This window comes from Pleurodeles waltl, chromosome 5, assembly GCF_031143425.1.
Source record: "Pleurodeles waltl isolate 20211129_DDA chromosome 5, aPleWal1.hap1.20221129, whole genome shotgun sequence".
NCBI lineage: Eukaryota > Metazoa > Chordata > Amphibia > Caudata > Salamandridae > Pleurodeles > Pleurodeles waltl.
This window is the reverse complement of record NC_090444.1, coordinates 454,592,488-454,613,955: the sequence shown is the minus strand read 5'-3', so window position 1 is coordinate 454,613,955 and position 21,468 is coordinate 454,592,488. Positions and strand designations below refer to the sequence as shown.

Below are 21,468 nucleotides of genomic sequence, written 5' to 3'. Positions count from 1 at the left end.
TTTCTAATGAATCATATAACAATACATCTAGTTTTCCTTTCGTTTCTGCATAATGTTCCTTTCCTTTGTTTTATAATTTAGGGAGCACACCCAAATAATTTGATCTTTCATTGACACATATTTCCATTGGCCACTCACTAGAGCAACATAATGAGTCTAATGGTTGAGCCTACACAATTCCCTTCTTCATGCTCTGAGACCACCTAATTAAATGCACAATACCACATTTGTACTTATAAATCCAATAACAGATAATTCTTTAATAGGCTAATAGAACAACAACCAAAGTTCTGAGACTGTTTTTATTGAACGTTTTTCATCATCATTTCAACAGTCGAATTGTGAAGCGTTTTCAATTTAACATGTGGCACTTATAGCTTGATGATTCATAGCATAAAGCACAACCAACTCATCCAATATAAACTATAACTGACACCATAATTTCAGCACAATTTGAAAGCCTGATAAAGGCCACACAGCATGTGGAAGACGTGGAAACTAAATACTACTCATATGTGCCAGATTTACATTAAAACTATGCAAATTGAACTACTTCGTTTCAGAAGAGGACATGCAAAACAATTCACAAGTTGCATCTTTTTTCACAAGATGTTTTATAAACTTGTCTTGAGTCAAACATTTACCTAACATTTGCCAAGGGGCGTTGTTCAGTTAAAAAAGGAACAAAATATGATAACCAGCCTACCTTGTTCACTGCTGTTGTCCCCACTATGTGACGTATGACCTCCACTGGAGGGCCCCGGTGTTCCCCCTGAGCGTGTTGATGCTGTGTCGTCGTGATCTCTGCTCCAAGAAGGCTGTAGAATGCAAATGAAAAACAAAGATGAATTAGGTGGCCCAAACACCACATTAAAATGCTGATGCTTATTTTAAGGGTCAATAAAGAATACGCCCCATTGAGTATTTAAATAAATGTGGAAATGGGTAAAAGTCAGCAAAAGGTTACAGAAGGGCCATTTAAAGCTCACCTGAAAAATCATCCTTTACTGGCTTCATCTAACACCCACCTGAATCACTACTCTCAACCTAACCACCTCATGAGACCTGGATCTTCTGTTTCCAGTTCACTGAATATGCACTAGAGGCTTGGATTTCGCTCTTTTCAAGGGGCCACCTTCCTTCTTCCTTATTACAATTCTAGTTTCTGCGATCTTTAGCCTATAATACGCACTAACATATGCTAAGACAAGTCCAGAACACACACACACACACACACAAAGGTAAAATATAATCTACTTTAAAAAACAAAGTACTTATTCATACCACATTTGTGGTGCACGAATTAACCTTATCCTAGTCCCTACATACAAAACTCCAACATCCCAAGCAATAATATCCATGTGAGGTTTTAGCCTTAGGAAAAAAATAAGAAATAAATCAACATAAAGACATTGCCATCCTTCCTCAAGCTAAAATAGTGCACAGCCAAACGAAGAGTCACTACGCAAAATTCACATGCTAGGCTACCAAAGAAAATAGAATCATTCAAGGCAACGAAGAAGCAGACCTGCCAGTCAATCTAAGTTATATTTTTAGCCTCAGCACAGCCCCTGGCATGGCAGTCTGCCGCTCTGCACACACGCAGGAGGCACGTAGAGGTCTGAGCGATCCTACTTGCACGGCCCTCAGATTCACAACACTTCACGAGGCAAATATGGAAAGCCCTTTAAGGCACGGTACGAAAGCAGGCCTTCCTCTTTTTAACGGGTGATCCTTTTCAGCTTTTGGCTAGTTGGCGAGTTAGCAACTGGCCAGCGCTAGGACAATGAAAGAGAGGCAAACAATGGCTTCACATGGGCTGCGTGGGCTCTCAGCCCCATGCAGAGGCAGCTTGTAGTGCTCAACGGAAAACAGATGTTACTCCTTATCGCAGGCTGCATTTGGAAAGCAGATTCAGGTTCGAAAACCTGGCTGTGAATTCAGTTCTGGTGAAGAAGAACCCCTGCAGCGCTCCTTCCCAAATCTTCTTTATCAAAATAAACGGATTTAATTAGCCCTTGGTACACTGTTCAAAACACAGTGCCTCACTGGCTACTTTACACAGGTTTATGCGCATAAAACAGTATTATTTCCAATGTCTACTCTCGTAAGTCTTTAAAATATTGGTTGCGTTTGAGTACCACGACGTACGTCTGAACAACACAGTTACAAGCAACCAGCATAACGAAATAATCAGTGACACCAGAGATTAACACGGACCAAGCCTTTTCAAGACACAGCTCCATAAACAGCAGTGGTAGCAGGGTGGTGTAGTTGTGGGGTGGGGGGAGGCACAAGTGACTGAAAATATTTCACTTCTCTTCTGCTATTTTTAGTGTTGAGTTTTTATGATTTCACAGTGAAGGTGAGGGGTAGTGCGCAATTTACAGCCCTATGCGTTTGTATGCAAGACTTGAGCATAGTGAAATTGAAGGCTTTCTAATTGTTTAATTCTGACATTGAACAAGACAATGGGAGCACCTTGAAAGAGCCGTCTTTAACCAATATGTTCTCTAAGGTAAGCCAGAGGCATTCTGTGAAGAGTAAACTGCAGAGCTTGGGCAGCATTAAGAGTCAATGCATTTCCACTTTGTGTGACTGTAGCTTTAAAAGGGGGACTTGTTTGCTCAGAAAACTGTGGAAAGAATAGTAAAGCACCCAGGAGACTGACAATGCCAAGGACAAAGCCCTGATGCCTCGACATGCAAAAGGATGTTTTTTATGTGCTGCAAATCCCACTTAAAAATATAATTAGAAGGGGAGAACGGCAAATTATTGCATTAACTGTAATTGAACAAAAGACCAGCAAGGCAAGTGGGAGGCTGCGGGAACCCGGGGGAGCTCCGCGACGCATCAGTTCCTGCGAGTGACATCCCCAGGGTACTCTCGTTCTATTTGTGTTGCCCCTCACTACAACTGTTGACTGGTGATCCAGTGTGTAATTAAAAGAAAAGCTGAAGCTACAAGCTGAAATTCAGCACAAGAGACTCCCTGGGCAGAAATGTGCTGATTACCCCGATATGGAGAACAAATCTCAAAAGGTGAGTAGGGCAGAAGGATGGTGCCATGTTATGAGCAGAGCTACACCTCTGTGCCACACCAACTCTGATACATTTCAATCCTTTCACAAGCTTGCTGATTTATGCAGCGCAACTCCATTCTCTCCCCCACTTTTCAGCAGAGCATGATGTAGATTAATTCGATGCTTAATTGGTTAGTAAATTCAATTTTCCACAATCTATTCTGCTCCACTTTAGTTCAGGTTCTTAAATCTTCAGCGGTGAGCCCAAAGCCCAGCGTTTGTGATCTGCGCCTACCTTCCTCATCGCCATTTTACTCCTTCCTCCACTTAATTCACCATGAAAAGATTTTCCTTGCTGGAGATTCTGATTCCACTATGATCTGTGAGGCATTCCGATTCACTGCATTTCCATTGTGCTGTGTCCTGGCTGCTGGGCTACACTTTTCTCACAGCTATGGCTGCATTAAACGGGCACTCATGCAAGAAATGTTAGATTCCACCTCGGCTTAGAAGAACCATTTGTGCAACCCAAAGATGTATAAATCTGCTGATTCCCTAGGGCGGTAGTTTAAGATCTATGATTCATAAAAAAAATATGTTATCAAAACCCTTTACTATTTGTATGGCCTGTGCACATCTTTAAATGTCTTAGCTGTTTCAGATCATTGTATTTAATTTCTTTCTGCTGCCTTCCTTACATTTTGAGCTGTACAATGAAAAATGTGAACGGTGACCAATCAATTATGATTTGCATGTGCTTTTGGCCCATTGAAATAGCTGCCTAGCATGTTACTAAGATTACCTCTTCGTTATAAAGCAAGGAGAACAGTCAGAGAAAAATATGCAAACCCGTTCATTTGTGCAGCACCCAATGGAAAAGACCATCTATTAGCAAGTAAACATTGAAAAAACACTGCGTTAAAATGCGTGCAGTTCCTGGATTAGCATCACCTCGCAATTTTTAACAAGCCAGATATGCAGCAGTACAAAATATGGTGTGTTCATTTATAATACTTCGCTTCGGGAAAGCCCACACTCCCACTTTTAGGAAATGGCTGTCATCTAGACTAGGGCCTACATTTTTAAAAGTACAGACTACAAATAAGGCAAACCAGCATCATTTCTCACAATCATATTTGCTGAGCTGCATATTATCTGTTTAGGTGATCTGTTTTTCAGCTTTGAGAAAATGCATGATGCAATATTACCGCTACAAAACACACAGAATAATTCCGAAAAGTAACTAGGGCCGAATACTGCCTATGTTGCAATAATAAAAGCTAATGCTAACCAAACATTTTCAATGAGATGTTCAGTCTTATTCCTGTTCTAAGCGTGCCATCTGAACTTCCAGGAGCAAAGCACACCTACTAATGGAGAAAAACTTTGGAAACTGAGCCCCAATGTTCAGTTCTGATTGTTTATCAGAAGAGTGCTATGTATCAACACCAACACCTATTATGGGTTAGCTAAACTGCTGGCAACCACGTTCCAATCTTGAATTTTAGAAAAGTGGTGTGCATCAAACGTTAAAGCCGGCCTACACAAAACCCCTCATTCCACAATCCGAATGTAACTCAAACTAGCACGATGGGTCTCTGCAGGTATTTAGGCAAGGCCAGATATGCTGAACAGGGAATCAAGGTGACACCTACGTTCCAAGAAACAGTGCAAGCTTTCAAAGGACGTTTTTGTTGCCAAATGCCAGAAGAGTCTAGATAACAATGCATTCCCCGCTTGACGGCCTAATTAAAGCAAACGTACTAACTACCAAATAAACCTGACAACAATTCCTTCAACATCTCAACCAAACCAAAACAGTGACCTGTGTGCAGCTTTCCGGGTTTCAAAAGCATTCCTAAGAGATATCATCTTAGGTTTGTAAAAGCCACTCCCTTTAAACCACCCCTTTAGACAGCTTGCTAAAACATAGCACTACTCTGACCTTTCTGTTCACAAACCCCTGGCTTATACCAGCCTGATACAAACAACATATAACATCAACGCACGAGCTGGGTGAAAGAGATATTTACGTTTTGAGACCAGCATTAAAATGGCTATTCGCTGCTGGTAAGTGTGTAAAGTGGAAAATTGAGAGGAAACTTGGTTGCACTTTTGATGACTTCAGATCAAAAAGAAGAATAAAAAAGCTTTGGTAAAATCAATAGGTCCGGCCTAGACAGCATGTCATGCTTTTTTTTTTGCTAAGTTATGCAATAGACATTGAAAGCCATAAATGAGTTGTAAATTGTTTATTTACTATTGTGCTTCTCTGACTTATTAAGAAGTTATACATTTTTCTTGGCAAAGACACAGTGCACTAACTTGTAACTATCTTCAGCAGGAATGATAGCAGTAAGCGCCTATGTGAAAGGTACAAGTTACTCACACAAGCTTACTGAAAACAGACATGCGACAATCATTCTTGTGTACGTGTAGATGTTGGGAAAGATGGACTGATGAGCCTCAATGCATTCTGATGTAACAGCCACAAATCCTCCCCATAAACCTCCCTCTTGCACATTAGAGGTTCAGCGTTGTTGATGGTGAAATAAGATACCTTGAAGGCACTCATATGGATAAAACCCTGAATCATGTTTCAAAAATTCTGATATTTCTTGGTGCTAGCTATCAGAGCCGTAGGCATTAAAAAAACCACCTTCAGTACCCACGACTCAAGATCAATCCATCAATCCATAATTTTTGCTATAAAGACACTTCTTTAGGTCTGCCGTTAGCAGGAACTTTTGATTTTACTAGAATTATACGAATACATTGTTACAGGTATTACCTATAGGGACCTCCAGCTAGCCCTCTTTGTCCAGTGATCTGTTATTGTGTCATTCACATATTTTTTCCACCCACTACCGTATACAGCATGGGGCAATGAGTAGCCTCACATCAGCCACTGGCAAACTTCACTGTGATGGCATTCTGCCCTTTCACTCACTGAGAATTCCATGCGTACGTAGTTCAGTGGAATAAAACATTATAACCATACAGAAAAAGGGCTTCTTTCAACATACCAAAGAGAAATTCAAACTTATCAACAATGTTTATGACATTATAAAGGTCAACACATACTTAACACTAATAATATGTTTTGGGGGATAAAGATAAGATTGATGGCAAAACATAAAATGCAAAAGTTTGGAGTGTGCTCCTTTCTGAAAGCAAGCGTGAAACAAGCATTTGCACTGCGATGAGCCTCGCATTTGCTTGACATAGAGCACTCAGCGTCGTTAACTCATAAATGGACATTTCTTGACAAATAAATTGATCAACCCTGTCTCATAATTCGGTCTTTTCCTGCCACATAATTCCAGTGGCTCTGCATATAACTACAGCACTTTTATTTACCTTCTTCCTCTACCTGCAGCCCAAAATGAAAATGTTGGCATTTAGCATCCTCATTTAAATCTGCAACACTAATTAGCCCACCATAAGAGTTGCTGGCTGGCTAACAGAATCCCCCTAAAAACAGACACAATATAGCCATGAAGGAGTAACAAGAAAAATAAACTAGAAGGGTCATCCGAACATATCAAGAGTGTTCAAGGATAATAAGGATGTTAAGTTATCCTGGATCATGGTCATAATTGCAATAATGTGAGATTAATAAAACAAACAATTATCATATAAACCCAATTCAAACTTTTATCAGAAATAAACTTTTGGCAATAGACTGTAATGCTCAGAAAAGCCCCAGAGAAAACCACAATGAAAATAGCATTTGTAGGTAACAAGTTCATGTAACCAAATAGTTAGCCCGAGGAGAACAAAACCACATGAAAAGAAAATGACCAAATGTAATGCAGTGTAACCATATATTTATCCCCTAAAGGGTGTAGTGCATTATATACTTTCAGGGCTAGCAGGCCTATTGCAATGATATACAAATAAGACCTTTAAAACGCAAACTACTCTCAGCTATAAAACAAAAGTTCCAGCCATGAGAGATATTAAAAAGACACGTAATAGTGGGAGGAGTTTTTATTCTGGGGCCCCCTAACCTAGTGTGGGGACTCAGATATAATCTAGACAGAAAGAGCACGTTGTGGTGAATGAAGGTGGTCCTATTGTCCCAGGACCACCATAGGCTGAGTTATAAGCAAAAATATTTTGTAAAAGAATGCCCAACAAAGCATTATGGAATGACCAAGTGCAGCAAATATTCTAGTATGTTGACTGTAATGCTCAGAACAGCCCCTAGAGATCACCACATTAAAAATAGCACATGTAAGAAATATGGTCATGTAACCATATAGTTAGCCCCTAGAAAGCATAACCACATGAAAATAGAATAACAGAATGTAATGCAACCAAATATTTAGTCCTTAGAGAGCGTAATAACTTACACAAGTCAGGCCTCGCAAGCCTATTGCAATACTAAGGCCCTTAGAACACCAACTAATCCCAGCTGTAAAACAAAAGTTCCAGCTATAAGAGAGCTTAGGGTGGGAGGAGTTATTATTTTGTGGTCTCCACTAACTTAGCGTGGGGACCCAGAGATGTCCCAAACAGAAAGGGTGTGTTGTGCTAAACATTTTGGTGGTGGTCCCATTGTCCTAGGACCACCACAGGCTGAGTTATGGGCAAAAATGTTGTGAAAAAGAATGCTTGCAAAACAGTATGTGTTGAGTTTTCCCAGGTACAGTGAATATATAGTGTAGTATCACTTCTCTCACTGTGCCGAAAGAGCCACAGTGAGGAGTTCTATGTTTTGTAGTAAATCATTTATCAATTTCAAGTGTTTTGGGGAAAGCTATGAAGTGCTAAGGGGAGAGCCAAAAGAAATGTATATTGGCAATCTTGCAATTATCCATGTAACAGGGTCAGTCTGCAAGCCGGTAACAAAATCGCCCCAAGGTGGGACAAATGTGAAGCATCACAGGATTTTTTAAAGGAAAGTCCATGAGCAAGTGAAAGTGATGGGCACGAGATGGGCATGGTTAAAAGCCCACAGATGGATAACAAAAGGTCAGAAAGCGCTTGCATGCTCGACCTAAAAAGAGCACGGTGTTGCCGCTAAATGCCTGTCTTTAATGCTGGTTTTAAAGTCAATTGAAATAGGATTCCTGGATGAATCATGCATCCTTTTGGATCAACTTCAATAAATAAAGTTCAACAGGGTTTACTCAAATGATCTGAGCTACTTTCAGAAGCAGCACTAAAAATTATTTTATTTAGGGTATGTAGTGTGCATAGTGTGTAGCACACGTAAATGATAGGGCTTGCTGTAGAGATTTTTGGTGATCACAAAGTCACAATGACACACAGCCTCAGGAGGACTGCCTGAGGACTCTTAACAGAGCAATCTCTCAACAGAGCATAAGGAGAAGACCCAAAGAGAACGTTTGAAACCGGATGATAGCAGCTGTAACCTGTAAGATCTGTTGGATAAACAGATCTGACATTCACTTTACTTCTTAGTACTCAATGTTGCAGAGCAATCGGGACTATGGTATGATGTACCTTGCATTACTAGTGCACGAAACATAAGAGATTATGTTAAGAGGCTTGAGAGAAAAAATGTCAAGTCTGAGTAGCCTTTCAGCATAATCTATTAACAGTTTATTTAAATTGCAGGTAGGTGGCAGCATTTTATTTAAGACTATGGTGCACACCAAATTCAACATGGTGCCAAAAATATTGATGTAGACTGTATCTCATGGCATAATCCATCCCAGAACCTCCGACTTGCAAACCAAAACAGACTGCCACAAACAAATTCAAGAACACATCGATTGAAGGATGAAAACGTTTTCAAAGGCGGACCCACACTTTACAGAGTGTTAGGATAATATATATAGTCTGTATCCAAAGATCCCTAAAAGAACTGTACTTGAGGAAAACAATCTTCAATTACTCCTCAAGACAACCAAATATTCACATTCATCCATTATCGCCTATTATGGACCCAACACTGTTATACTCTCATCCTGCTGCCAGATACTAGATAGAATTCGAAATAAATACGAAATAAATACAAAAAACATATACAGCACAGTTTTATGTAGAGTAATCATAGGAATATGAAACCGTTTCAGTGCAAAATATGTTTGTATGAGTTTTAACAAGTAAGGATTTGCAACTATTTTAAACTGCTATGCAAATTTTCTAGTTCAAAATGCAAGCAAACGGTATAGACCGGTCACAACACGTTAGGATGCAAAGTAGCCTTCATTTTAAGTATTTTAGTTATTAACTAAAAACAGCACTGGCAAAGTCGATAGAACTGACTTCTGGGTGGCCAACCTATTGGCTTTGTCAATGATTGTGGCCAATATCATGCAAGTGAATTCATCAAGCTGCATGTGTACTAATGGCAGGTAATCTTGCAATAGGTTTTCTTTAAAGAATGTGTGATGAATGTGTAGTGATGTGTGTGTTCCCATGCACCATAATGTAAGGGAGCCAGTTTTAATTTACCACTTTAATGTGGTGGAAGGCTATCTTAAAAAGGTAAATAAAAATGTTACAAAAAGAAGTGTGGGAGGAAAAGTAAGCAAGAAACGCAGCAGAACCCAGCAACTCCCAGGTCCATGTTAAATAGGTGGGGGCAGGGAGATAAAAGGAAAGAAGGAGAGAGGAAGCAACACATGCACTCCCACGGAGAGCTCAATGCAAACAGTGTCAGGTCTAATAGGTCTGGCGTTGGTTGCCAGCTTTTTGGATGTGTCAATGCCTGATTTGTTTTTGCCATTTTTTAAACCTTATGGTTGAGGGACCTGCCCACCCTTGCCAGCATAAAAAAATGGATAAATGAAAATACATTTTTTTGGTCCTAAAAAGAACACATTGGCATGGTAGTCTGAAGGGAACTGCATATATATATATATATATATATATATATATATATATATATATATATATATATATATATATATGTGTGTGTGTGTGTGTGCATATATATATATATATAATACAAAAAAAAACGGATACCCTCTTGAGCAGAACAAACAAAAGAATAGAAAGGAGAGCCATCTAAAAAAAGAACAGACACATGAAATAGACCAGAGGCATCTAATCATGAACAAGGGGCTTACCCAAAGCCCACTTTAAGCAATGTATTTATCTGAAAATAATGTCCGGGACCTAACACCTGCAACCTGCCATGGTTAAATGCTCATATGCTCGGATTTGTTTGCATTTTCCTATCTCGACTGGCTATTGGGGTCCAAAAGTCAATTTTACATGTTTATTTCAAGGAGAATAAGGTGTGTTATTTTTTTGCTGTGACAAAAGTATACTTTCATTATGCCACATCTAAAACTGAAATAAAAACACCCCTTTAAGTAGAAGGAGTCCAACAGTGCCATTTCGTTGTTTGAGATCACAATATCAAACACAGTAGCGTGATTGTGTTCTATGTCCATGCAGAGAGCAGAAACTTGCCATTTGACAGTAATAAAAAACAGCAATGTCTACAAAATCATACACTAACTCGATAACTGTACAGATAAGCAGAGGACTTGCAACCAGCACACCTCAGAAAAACATAGTGGTTGCTTTTCTGAGTTTTTGACTAAGCTCTCTGCAGTTCATGCTCTAACTCGTACAGTTGTAGAGATAATGCACACATAGTGATTTCTTGAAGAGTGTGTGTTGTGCTCTGCACTATTTTGAAATAGTGCACAGGCCCAGAACCAGTTCATGATACAGACTCAGGAGAGGATTTAGCAGCTACATTAAAATATTTTATTTTGGCACCATTTATTGCATGTTGCTTCACCTCTATACATAAAATAGTGTATATATAAAACATTATTTAACAACTTATTAACTACATCATATATTGAATAAAATGAATGGGCTTGCTATCATCTTTCCTGAAGAGGTCACCTGCAGGACAATTTTTCTATTGTGTCACCCCTGATAAAAGAAAACTGTCTTTAAAGTCAGCGGTGGAAATAGTATTTTTGCTGCCATATTTGTTAACACAGTATTTGTACCTATTCTTGGTGATAATCAGCCAGACTAAAGCACGTTTATTTCCACCATCTTCATCTGCCTTTTCGTCTTTATCTAACTTTGCATTAGAGGCTAGAAAATGAAGGCCATAAGCAGAAAACATGGCAGCAGCGAGTTTGTGTAAACCATGAATTATAGCAATAGATAGTTTCTTGATGAAACTTCGGAAAATTAGAAAGATGTCTAGGAGATGTCATGTAATGGGGACAGGAACTGTTGCTTTTAGCCAGAGCCTACACTGATCTTAGGGTGTTTATAAACATTTTGGCATTTTTGCTGCCATTCAAGAATAATCAAGTTTCTTTCACACCACAGATCACCTCCCTAAACTACAAACGTGTAAATCGAGGGAAAGATTTGCTAAGCAAACTCATATAATTCTTCTCTTCAGCATTTGTCATGTTAAACTTCATCAAACCCACCCTTGGCTGTTTGTGAGGATACTGCACGGGGGCCACCCCAATTGGAGGGGGGTGGGGGGGTGGACCCACTTATGATGGCAGCGCTGGGCCGGAAATGCAGGGTAAGGGGAAGAGGGGTGCAAGGAGCCTCCGACCCCCACCCCTTCAACAAGGGCACAGGCCACTGGGTTTCATTATCGCGGCTTCTGAGGCACTTCTGGTGCTTCCGGGGCCACGCATAACTATGACGCAGCACACCAAGTCTGTATAAGGTTGGTGCAGTCAGTGAGTCCCTTGCTCGCCGGCTGTGTCAGTAGCTTCCGAACGGCCCAATGATCGAAATGAAATACCCACCCGCCTCCCCACTTTCTGCAGCAGTCGCCTCTGGGAAGGCAGGGTGATGACAGGTCAAATGTAGATTCTGATTTTATAGCTGCAGCATTTTGCCTTTTAACTGACTTTCTTTCCTTTCTGACAGGTGATTTGATTCATCGTGAAAGTGGTTGGGTTAGATTGTCATATTTTTAAAGTGTTAGGATGGTGGCAGGGTGAGATCATGACTCGGAGGACAACTAGATACCTTTTTCTTACAGGAGCAGGATGGCAAGGTAATTGGACCCTCCAAGGGGTGCTGGCTGGGAAGTGACAAAGACATCCTGGGGCGCTGGGTTACTATCTGCCACTGGCATCTGGCCCCTAAGGCCAATCAGCTGCGCGTGCGCAAAGGCCTGAAGCAATAAATGGCCCTTTAGGTGGTGGAGCCCGAGGGTGGCGGCGGCACCCGAGGTTGGTATCCTGGCAGGCACGCAGGCACGCTCCACAGAGTGGTGTACCCCTAAGTGGGATTGGAAAGTAAGGGATAGGAATCCCCTATGGAGATCCTACCCCTGGGCCTCATAGCAGCAGGAGGGGCAGGGACTGGGTGCGCTAGACAAACAGTCATGATCTCATTCACAACCACCAACACTGGGATATGTAGGAATGAACTGTTTTAATCAGTATTCTGAATTTTGATGTATTAGCTTACTCTGTTAAGGTTAGGCATCTGAAATGCTGTAAATATCATGTAAATATGATGGGGTACTATGTATAATTTTAATGGTTTTGTTGGCTGATTTATGTGTGTTGTCAATAAAAATGTGGCTGGGCGTTCACAACCCCTAAACTCTTTTGTGGTTGAGTGCCAAACAAGCTGAGATTGGTTTGGGGTATCCTTGGGGGAGTGGTGTGGGAGCTTGTGGCAGGAGGCCTCAGTGGGCCGGTATAAAGCACACTAAGCAAGCTTTTAACTGGCTGGTTGTGAAATTCCTTTTGTGGACCCGACTAAAAGCTTACAGTGGGCGTGTAGCCCAAACATTTCTAATGATTGGTTGGCTTTTTCGTCACTGTCACTTGCTTGTTTCTTGTTCAATAATTTGCCTGCCTCTTTTGTTTGTCCCTCCTTGGAGCACGTTTTTTTTTACAACCCTTTAACTGCTCACATTCAGTGAACTACTGTTTTTCTTTCAGAACTCTATTAGGATACATGTATGCTCTAATTTTCTCTCTTTCGTTTGCTGCTTCCACCTCAAACAAAGCTTGTTGTTGCTCCCCACTCCATCGAACTTGCCTGCAAAAATACACCAACAGGTATATTGTTGCCAGGATATGACTGAATAAAAGACTTAAAGGGTTGCTTTTGTTTTATCACCTGCATTCCATATACTGTATGAAAAGATGGACAAACAAATGCTTTTATGGCGCCGGGGGGAGGAGGGGTGGCTGTTGCACTCATTCAGCTGGAGTTTGAAGCAGAGGAGGTACTTTGCATGGCTGAAAAAATGTCTCTTTTTCCTAAAGATCCATAATTCCGCTCTGTGGGCAACTGCAGATGAACAAATGGTTCTTGCATTTCTTTCAGTTATGAGTCCTGTGAAAAGTAAATTAGGCATTGGGAAGCAGTTTCCTTTAATTTCTGTTCTGACATGTCCTTATTCTTTTTTAAATAATGTTCAGTTTCCTGAACGAAGCATTTTTTAAACTATAATTTTTACGATTGAAAATACTGATTTAATTGTACAGTTCAGAGAACCTATAAGGCATGCCTGCTTTTCCTCCAACATTTTGAATTTTTAAATCGCCTTTTTTAACTGTACCATGAAAATAAGCATTGGCAAACCTTATTACTTGACACTTGTATTAAAAAGACCAGAACTACTAGCTTAGTCCATGCCTTTTTTATGAACGTTGGTTGTGTTGGTACATAGTAACTGCCCGACTGGATATTATGACAAACATCTACTCTGTGGTGCTAACTGGAGGAGGGAAAAAGAAGGAGCGGTTCAGTTGGCAAACTACCATGTTTTGTGTTTCAATATTGTACCTCAATTAACGCCTGGCTTTGTTTTTTGCCACTGAGATGGAAAATAACCAGGCAAGAAGTAGCAGATGATGATGTGGAGTCTTAACATATTTAAGCTGTTTGTGACCTTCACAAATTACAAGGTACTGGTAGTTCCCATTTTGCTTTTCTTGTTCTATATTACCAGTCACAGAGCTGCATAAATGCATGGTATGTTTGATACTATAAGGATTATTCCAATATATAAATACTGCACACATTCTTCAGAAATCAATGTATATGAGCTTTTGAGGTTATATATACAATTACAAATTATGACTTGCAGGCACTGCTGTCAAGTTAAGCAGACAGCTTTAAAGCAAATAGCTCCAAAACAGACCAACACACCAATTTGCAACGGAAAGTGGATGCACATCCTGATGTCGTGATGGCACACCTGTCAGAGGTTCTTAACCAATTAATGAACCTATTCTCAAAGCATTTTCGGTGAGTAGCTCTGTCTGACTCCAATCCAACATGTGAGTTACTCACAGGTTTCAATAAGTAAGGCATTGATACTTGTGCTGCTGACTTATAAAGTGTTCCTTCTATAAGTACTCATGCAATTCTCTTCGAAATTCTGATGCAAGTGACTCCTAGTTCTGAAGTAAGACACAGGTAATTACAAAAAGTAATTTGTGACTTGCGCCTGGAAATAAATTCAGGAGCAATTCACATTTAAGACTGAAGTAAAGCATAACCCCTCCAGCACAAGAGTTACGAATTGGGCTCACAGAGCTTTGTGGACATCATGTGCTAAAGATGCTGTGGAAACTCTGTCAAACCCAGTAGTACATTACTGTGAATTTAGCACATAAATATTGATGAGAGGTATATTAACTATAAACTATGCAACACTTCTGAATCTGACTTCAGATGGATTGATTGTATTAATCAAATGTTAGTTTAATATACAATTAATTTCATAATGTACCGTTTGTACCATCAAAGTACAATCAAATGATTGTAGGTAAGAACTTGTGAAGCTACATTCTGACGAAAGTAAGATTTGTGCGCAACAACTCAAGATAAGTAAATCTATAGATGCAGCTTTGTATATAGTACTTAAAAGTGTCACGTGACCCACTTCAATAGTACACAAGATATTATTTGGTGAGGGAAATGAGTAAATGTGAGATTAAAGTAATTTATTCTGACCACACAATTTAGTCACGCGGAGAAGCTCAAAATGAATAGAGCTGGACTTCTGAGCTCCACAGTCAATAAAGTGGCCACATCTGCTATCGGAAGATTGTTGCTGTGTTTCTGTCAAGTGGCACTACAATATTGAATAAGCTGAATCCTGGAATTAGCACACTGTCCTGATTTTAACAGCAGCTGTCTTACATGGTAGAGATTTAGCCTATGGGTCAGTGGAAAAGCATAGAATTTGAGTTGTTTAGTGCAAAATGCAGTGTTTGTCTTGTTTTGGTTACTATTGGCAATATCTGAAATTTGATTTTGTACAGCACCTTTATATTAGCATATCACACTCTTATTTATAGTCCAAGAATACTGGAAATGATGAGTGGTTCCATATGTTGGATGGAAGTTCTTAAGCAATTACAGTGTGAGGACATTACACATATGGATGTACAATGTAGAGATCCATATGATGTTTCAGAAAATTATAGGTAGAACCGAACTCTGTGGGTGTTTGTTTCACAACAGCATGATAACAAATATGCTCTCAGAATCACTACAAAGAAAAACGATTTAAAAAACATTTATAAACGACACAGAAACTGAGGACCAAGTGAGAGGATGAATATCTCTGATAAAATAGTAAGGGATGTGAAGGTTCTCACAACCACCGATTAAAGTAAAACTTTAAATTCTAAGAAAGAGAAAGGATTTGTAGTTCACAGTGTCTGACATGTTTTGTTGTAGTATGTTGTAGTAGACTCCATCAGCTACTTAGGGAGAGTTTTATTGGAAATGGTTCTATTTAATCAATATTTTAGATATCGACTACAGACCTGAACCTTATAACATGACATTGAGTTGATCAAGGTGGAAAAGATATGATATCATGTATGTACGCAACATGGAATGGCCATGAAGAGTGACAGAAAATGAGTTATCAAATTAGGTCTTGCAAAGACCTTATTGAAAATACAGTGCTACGTTACGTGAAAACCAGCTGGCCACTCTGAAATGTCTTTAGAGTCTTAAAGCCAACAAATTCTTCTCCAGACTCAGGCCAAACCTAACTTAAGATAACCCTTTATTTGCACCACACTAAAATCTCATTGTTTACTGGAAAGCCTTTTATATATGTTTGGTTTGCAAGTGACCGACGATTATTGATACTAACAACTTACTGTTCCAATCAATGTGCAACAATTTGTCATAATTGCAGATACAAGTACATTTGAGCTAGAGCAACAGGAGGTGGGATTTCAGATTTGGATAGTGATGTGTCTTCTTAGGTCGATGCACATGGAATATACAGGAATGTGCTGAAAGGGGCTGTTGGTGTTGTGCACACCTAGAATCTGGTGTTAAATGATGCCCACAGAACTTGCATTTGAACAATAATCTCACCTTTCACTGTTCGAGAGTACAGCTTACAGCATGTTGTTGGTCATCAAACATTCAGACAACGATTATATTTAGTCTTAACTACTAATTTCTGTATAGTCAATGAAGAAGCCGTTGCCTGAAACCCCTTTTAAATATCGAGGATATATTTAAAATCATGAAAATTAAAATGTACTTGCCAAGTTTCTTTTCATATATTGCCAGATCAAGACTTGAAAGTATTATTCATACAAGAAGAGGCACGATGAAAGTAGTGCAGATGTGTGATACAAAAAAATGTTTTTGTAAAAAAAGTTGTCAAACAAGTTAACACATAATTATGCTAAATGTCACTTTAAAAAAATGTTTGATTCAAAAAAGAAAGCCAGCGATTGTTCATAACACAATAATTTCACCCAAGAAAATAGAAGCTGTGTTTGGTTTAATTTCAAAACTTATTTCAGCCCTTTGACTAATGACCAATTTTTTACTGCTGAGAACTATATTTTTTAATACAATTCTGTTTCTGGAGTCAATTTTTTCACAAATTTCCACTTGATTAAAGAGTTTTCTGGAACTTGTGAGATTAAAATGCAGCCTCTAACCAGCCTAATACAGCAATTCTACTGTGAGATGTAATGCAGAAACTGGACATGCCCTACTTCAAACAGACGTTTCCCACGCATTGTGATTAGGAAGATTTCTAAGAGAGAAGCCCTCTACCTTTTCATTGTTTCCTGTAAGTCTTTGCAGATCACAGATGACCTCTGCAAGAACACTTCACTTCTATCTTTCCTTTTATAGGCGATTTCAGGATGGAATTGAATTTTTAAGCATTTAGCTCAATCCGGGGCAGGGGTACTGCAGTCACTACTGTAAGGATGGGGACGCCCGCTACCACGATTGTCCATAGCCAGCCGAGGTACTCCATTACACAGCCATGGGAATATGGGGGATAGTGGGCTGGTATAGGGACCAAGGTATGGCCCGGTTGGCCAAGGCCCACCTCCCAATGGGTGCCAGGGGGAATGCCTGTATTGGGTAGCTCTGGCATGATTGTTTGGGGGTACAGCTGTTATGCTGGCCCAAGCTCCCTCTGTCTTGAGGGGGCAAGTGAGTTCGCCTTGTAGAAGACAACCTATGGATGGACCGGCAAGGTGTTACCCTGGGTCCAAGTCAATTAAGTCAAGTCAATTGAATCAGTCAGCACCACAAGGGCCTGAGGGTGGTCAATCAAGACTCCTTAATTTGATATAAAATGTAATGTATTCATGTATTAGCTATGGAATATTTGATAGGAGATTTTATGTAATAGATATGCCCATGCGACCACTATGCTGTACTATACTTATTGACATATTTATGTGGAAAACAAAACATTTGTTGTGTTTATGATTTGTAATAAATACAGCCGGATAATGTTACATTCTCTAATGCAAGAAATCGGCTAGCATTGGGTCCTTCTTGTATAATTTGCCATATGAAGGGTGAGTAATTGTATGTCTGGTTGAGATATGACCGGTCTCGCTGCGGTCTCCGACCTGTCTGCAGATGATAGATGACCTCCGCAAGAACACTTCACTTCTATCTTTCCTTTTAAATAGCGTCTGTATTTTTTAAACTCAAGCAGCAAAGCTGCTCACGCAGGTGTCTTGATTGTGATGAAACCAGCAAAGGGATTTCCTGTTTGAGGTTCTAGAGGATGAGGGAGGAGACATGTATTGTGAACTTAAACACTGAGGAACTTTAGGCCCAAGAGACAGAAAGCACAATGTCCAGTAAGGATTGCACCTTCATGAATTGGTATAAAACTATTTTGGAACACCACGCGAGTCCTGGTGTGTACACTATTTTGATTCTGAAATACAAAGCTTCTTCTTGCCAAGTATCATTAATCTGATTATGAAATACAAAGGTTGTTCCAGCAAGGGGACTTCTCCGCATAACAAAAGACTAAGTAAAATGTGTGTGACCTATGTATTGACGTAAGAGCAGGTTTATCATGATATTTTCTTGCAACAACTCCAAAGAGTTTGCAACATTTTGGATTGCTTGCACATGCTCATAAGATTCTTTGGTCAATCCACACATATGGTGGCAACTGCAAAGATTCAGCTGGGCTTCCACTAATAAAGTTGTGTCAAAGCTCAACAACTGACTCTACAAACGGTAACATATTAGCATGTAATCAAAATTGAAGATGAAACATTGCTAGAAATAGCCTTCTGTTCCTAAAAGGCAATGAACTAGTACAAAATCCTCTCTGTGACTTACTGAAAGCTCAAGTCATAGGAGGCAGCCATTTCATAAGAAATTACCTGCAATACCTATTTATCTAAAAACAGCACAAAAAGGCTAAAAAATAATAATAATAATTTGGAGTGTACTCTATGTGCCAGTGATGAAAGACTTGGCTTAACTGCCATATGGAATATTTGCAAGAAAGGAAGGTGACCTGACACCATCTCAAGTCATAACCATTCAATCCAAGCAGTGCATCTCCACTCTGGATAAGAAATGAACATCCAACAGTTTTATCATTATCACCTTACTTCAGCACTATAAGCTGATTTTCTGATAATTTTACCAAAAATATTATCTTCCTGGTGCACTAAGAGACGGCTAAAGAAGCAGAGGTGTGGAATTGCTATTGCCTGACAGCCAGGACATATTGTTTGGGGTCTAGGTCAACAAGTTGTCATGTTTATTTTGTCCTTTGGACAAGTCTACAACATAGACCTTTTGGTTGCCAATTCGTAGTACCACATTACGGATCTGTAAAAGAGCTTTATCTGCAGTTAAGGTAAGATTTGCATCCATATGTTTTTGCTACTAGAACCTGTATTTATGGTTCATTAACACAAAGCCATTATTAATCGGGTGATCACATTAAGAAAATGCTGTGAGCTATGCTTGTATTCCTGACAGCATTTCCTGTATAAAAATGTGTACACACATTTGCAAAGTTTAACAATTTGATGCTTTCTCTGATGCTCCTAGGATACTCTGATGAGAGGCAAATACTTGCAGAAGCTTATAAGCAAGATTGATAGTAATTTGATTTCAAAATACCATGTAGACAAAAAATGGTTACTAGAATAGAAATGTTTTGCTAAACTGAACAATTTTAGGTACCATTTCTTTGAAGCGTCATTTTAGTAAAACATCTTTGATACAAGCGAGTAGTCCCAAAGAAAAATATTTATGGAAAAATCAGTGTAAAATAGCTTAGGCAAGATTATGAGAAATATGAAAATGAATAAGCACAGGCAAAGACATTAGGGTAGGTCGTGGTTACCAGCCTTCTGGTTTCATCAATGCGCTTTTTGACATGTTTTTGTAAACTTTTTTCTTTGTGGAAGCTGCAACCAATGTAATAAAAACATTGGCTAAAAGCAAAGATGATTTTGAAGTTAGCGATTATATATACATATATATATATTTACATATATATATATTGCTAACTTCATATATGGCTAATTTAACTCTGAGTGACGGCATTCTGTTGTTTCACAAGGAGCACATCAGCACATATTTTTTTTTTATTCACTGCCAGAGACTACTATAGCAGTAATATGTACGTGTGTATATATATATATATATATACAGTATATATATATATATATATATAGAGAGAGAGAGAGAGAGAGAGAGAGAAAGAGAGAGAGAGAGAGAAAGAGTGCGTGCGAGAGACAAAGATATATAAACAAAAGATCTTGACTACTGTCAGACATAATTAGGAGCCCATTTATTTCACAAAAGTGCACCCATGATATATATTGCATTAGTGCAGATTTACAATTTTTATAAATTTGCAAGAATTTACAGAAGCAGGCCTGGGATCCATCGTACTCTTAGTAAGCACTCCTGAACTGCATTTTAACATGAGCAAATATGCATGTGTATGTTTGTCACTTCAAAATCTGTTGATCATTGGCAGGTTCACTTTCTAGACAACCCCTTTTCCCTCCACTCTTGAAAAAATCTTGCTTGTCAGGAGTACATTTTCAACCTACCCTTAGTGTGGTAATAGATTAGAGAAGATGTGGTGAAAACCCTTAAACATGGAAATGTGTAGGTGTGCACTGATTCAAAAGGCCATTCCAACCCTGGAAATACCATGTCTCACTACTTCTAGCCCCAGTACCTACGTTTGTGGAAAGGTGGCAAAATAACGGCATTGCTAGAATCAAACCCTGCTATATTATGAGCCCTGACATAATCAGAGAGGCTACTATCAGAGCACTGATATACTGAGAACACTGCCACAATTTTCCCCTCACTGAATGGCTCCAAATGGACAAGCACATTTACAAAGCTTCCTGTCCAAGTGACAAGTGGATGTTTTATAAAATTTCACACCACTTAGAGAACACTTCTCCACCTTCTAGTGTAAAGGGAGTGGGTGCACAGGAAAATTCACTCCTTGGAGCCTCAGTGAACTTTAGGTATAATTTTCCTAATTCATCTATTCATCCATCCTGAAGCTATCTGGTGCCTTTCTGGGTAATGTTAGTTGGTTCAACAAGTGGATTTTAGTAAAATGTGCACCTACGACCTAAAGACCTGGGAAGGATGTTCCCAACACAAACTCCAGTGTGTGGTACCCTTACAGAAACCAGGTTTGAGTCAAATGTAATATTATTTTTGTTATTACTGTTAAGTGAGGAGAGTAAGTGATTATTCTCCTTTACCCTCTCAACAACGGGAGAAAGTACATGACTCTTGGCGGATCCGCATGTATGTTTTTTCCATGCTTCTGGTTCATATGTATAAATAATCCAAACTGTATTTAACCACAGCAAAAATAGTAAAATCCATGCACTGAAATAACATCTCATTAAATTAGCCTTGTTAATATGCACTGAGCACAGTTTTCAATAAGTGTTTGTAAGAGGGGATATAAGAAACAGTAAGAAAGCTTCATTATGTTAGTTATGCTGTACTATGGTAAAAGCATGGGATTTGACATTGGCAGTGGTGTAAAAAGACATGGAAGTTCATATATCAGTGGACTTGCTCAAGTAATGTGTTACTGGTCCACATTTATTTTTACCAGCCTGGCAAACATGCGTAGGCAGCAAATGCTGGTTTGTAGATATGATTGTGGTATGGTGTTTTAGAATATAAGATCCCTAATTATTATATATGTGTGTTTGTCTGTGCGT

At 39.2% G+C, this 21,468-nt stretch overlaps 1 protein-coding gene across 3 annotated transcripts in view; it reads right to left on the bottom strand.

Moving 5' to 3' along the window:
* The window catches only part of MEIS1 (Meis homeobox 1), a 162,841-nt gene that overhangs the window by 123,303 nt on the left and 18,070 nt on the right, over positions 1-21,468 (bottom strand). For all 3 annotated transcript variants that reach the window (XM_069234268.1, XM_069234267.1, XM_069234269.1), the window contains exon 7: positions 707-818. In XM_069234268.1, coding sequence (XP_069090369.1) covers positions 707-818 — 112 coding nt within the window. The remainder of the gene's footprint in view (positions 1-706; positions 819-21,468) is intronic.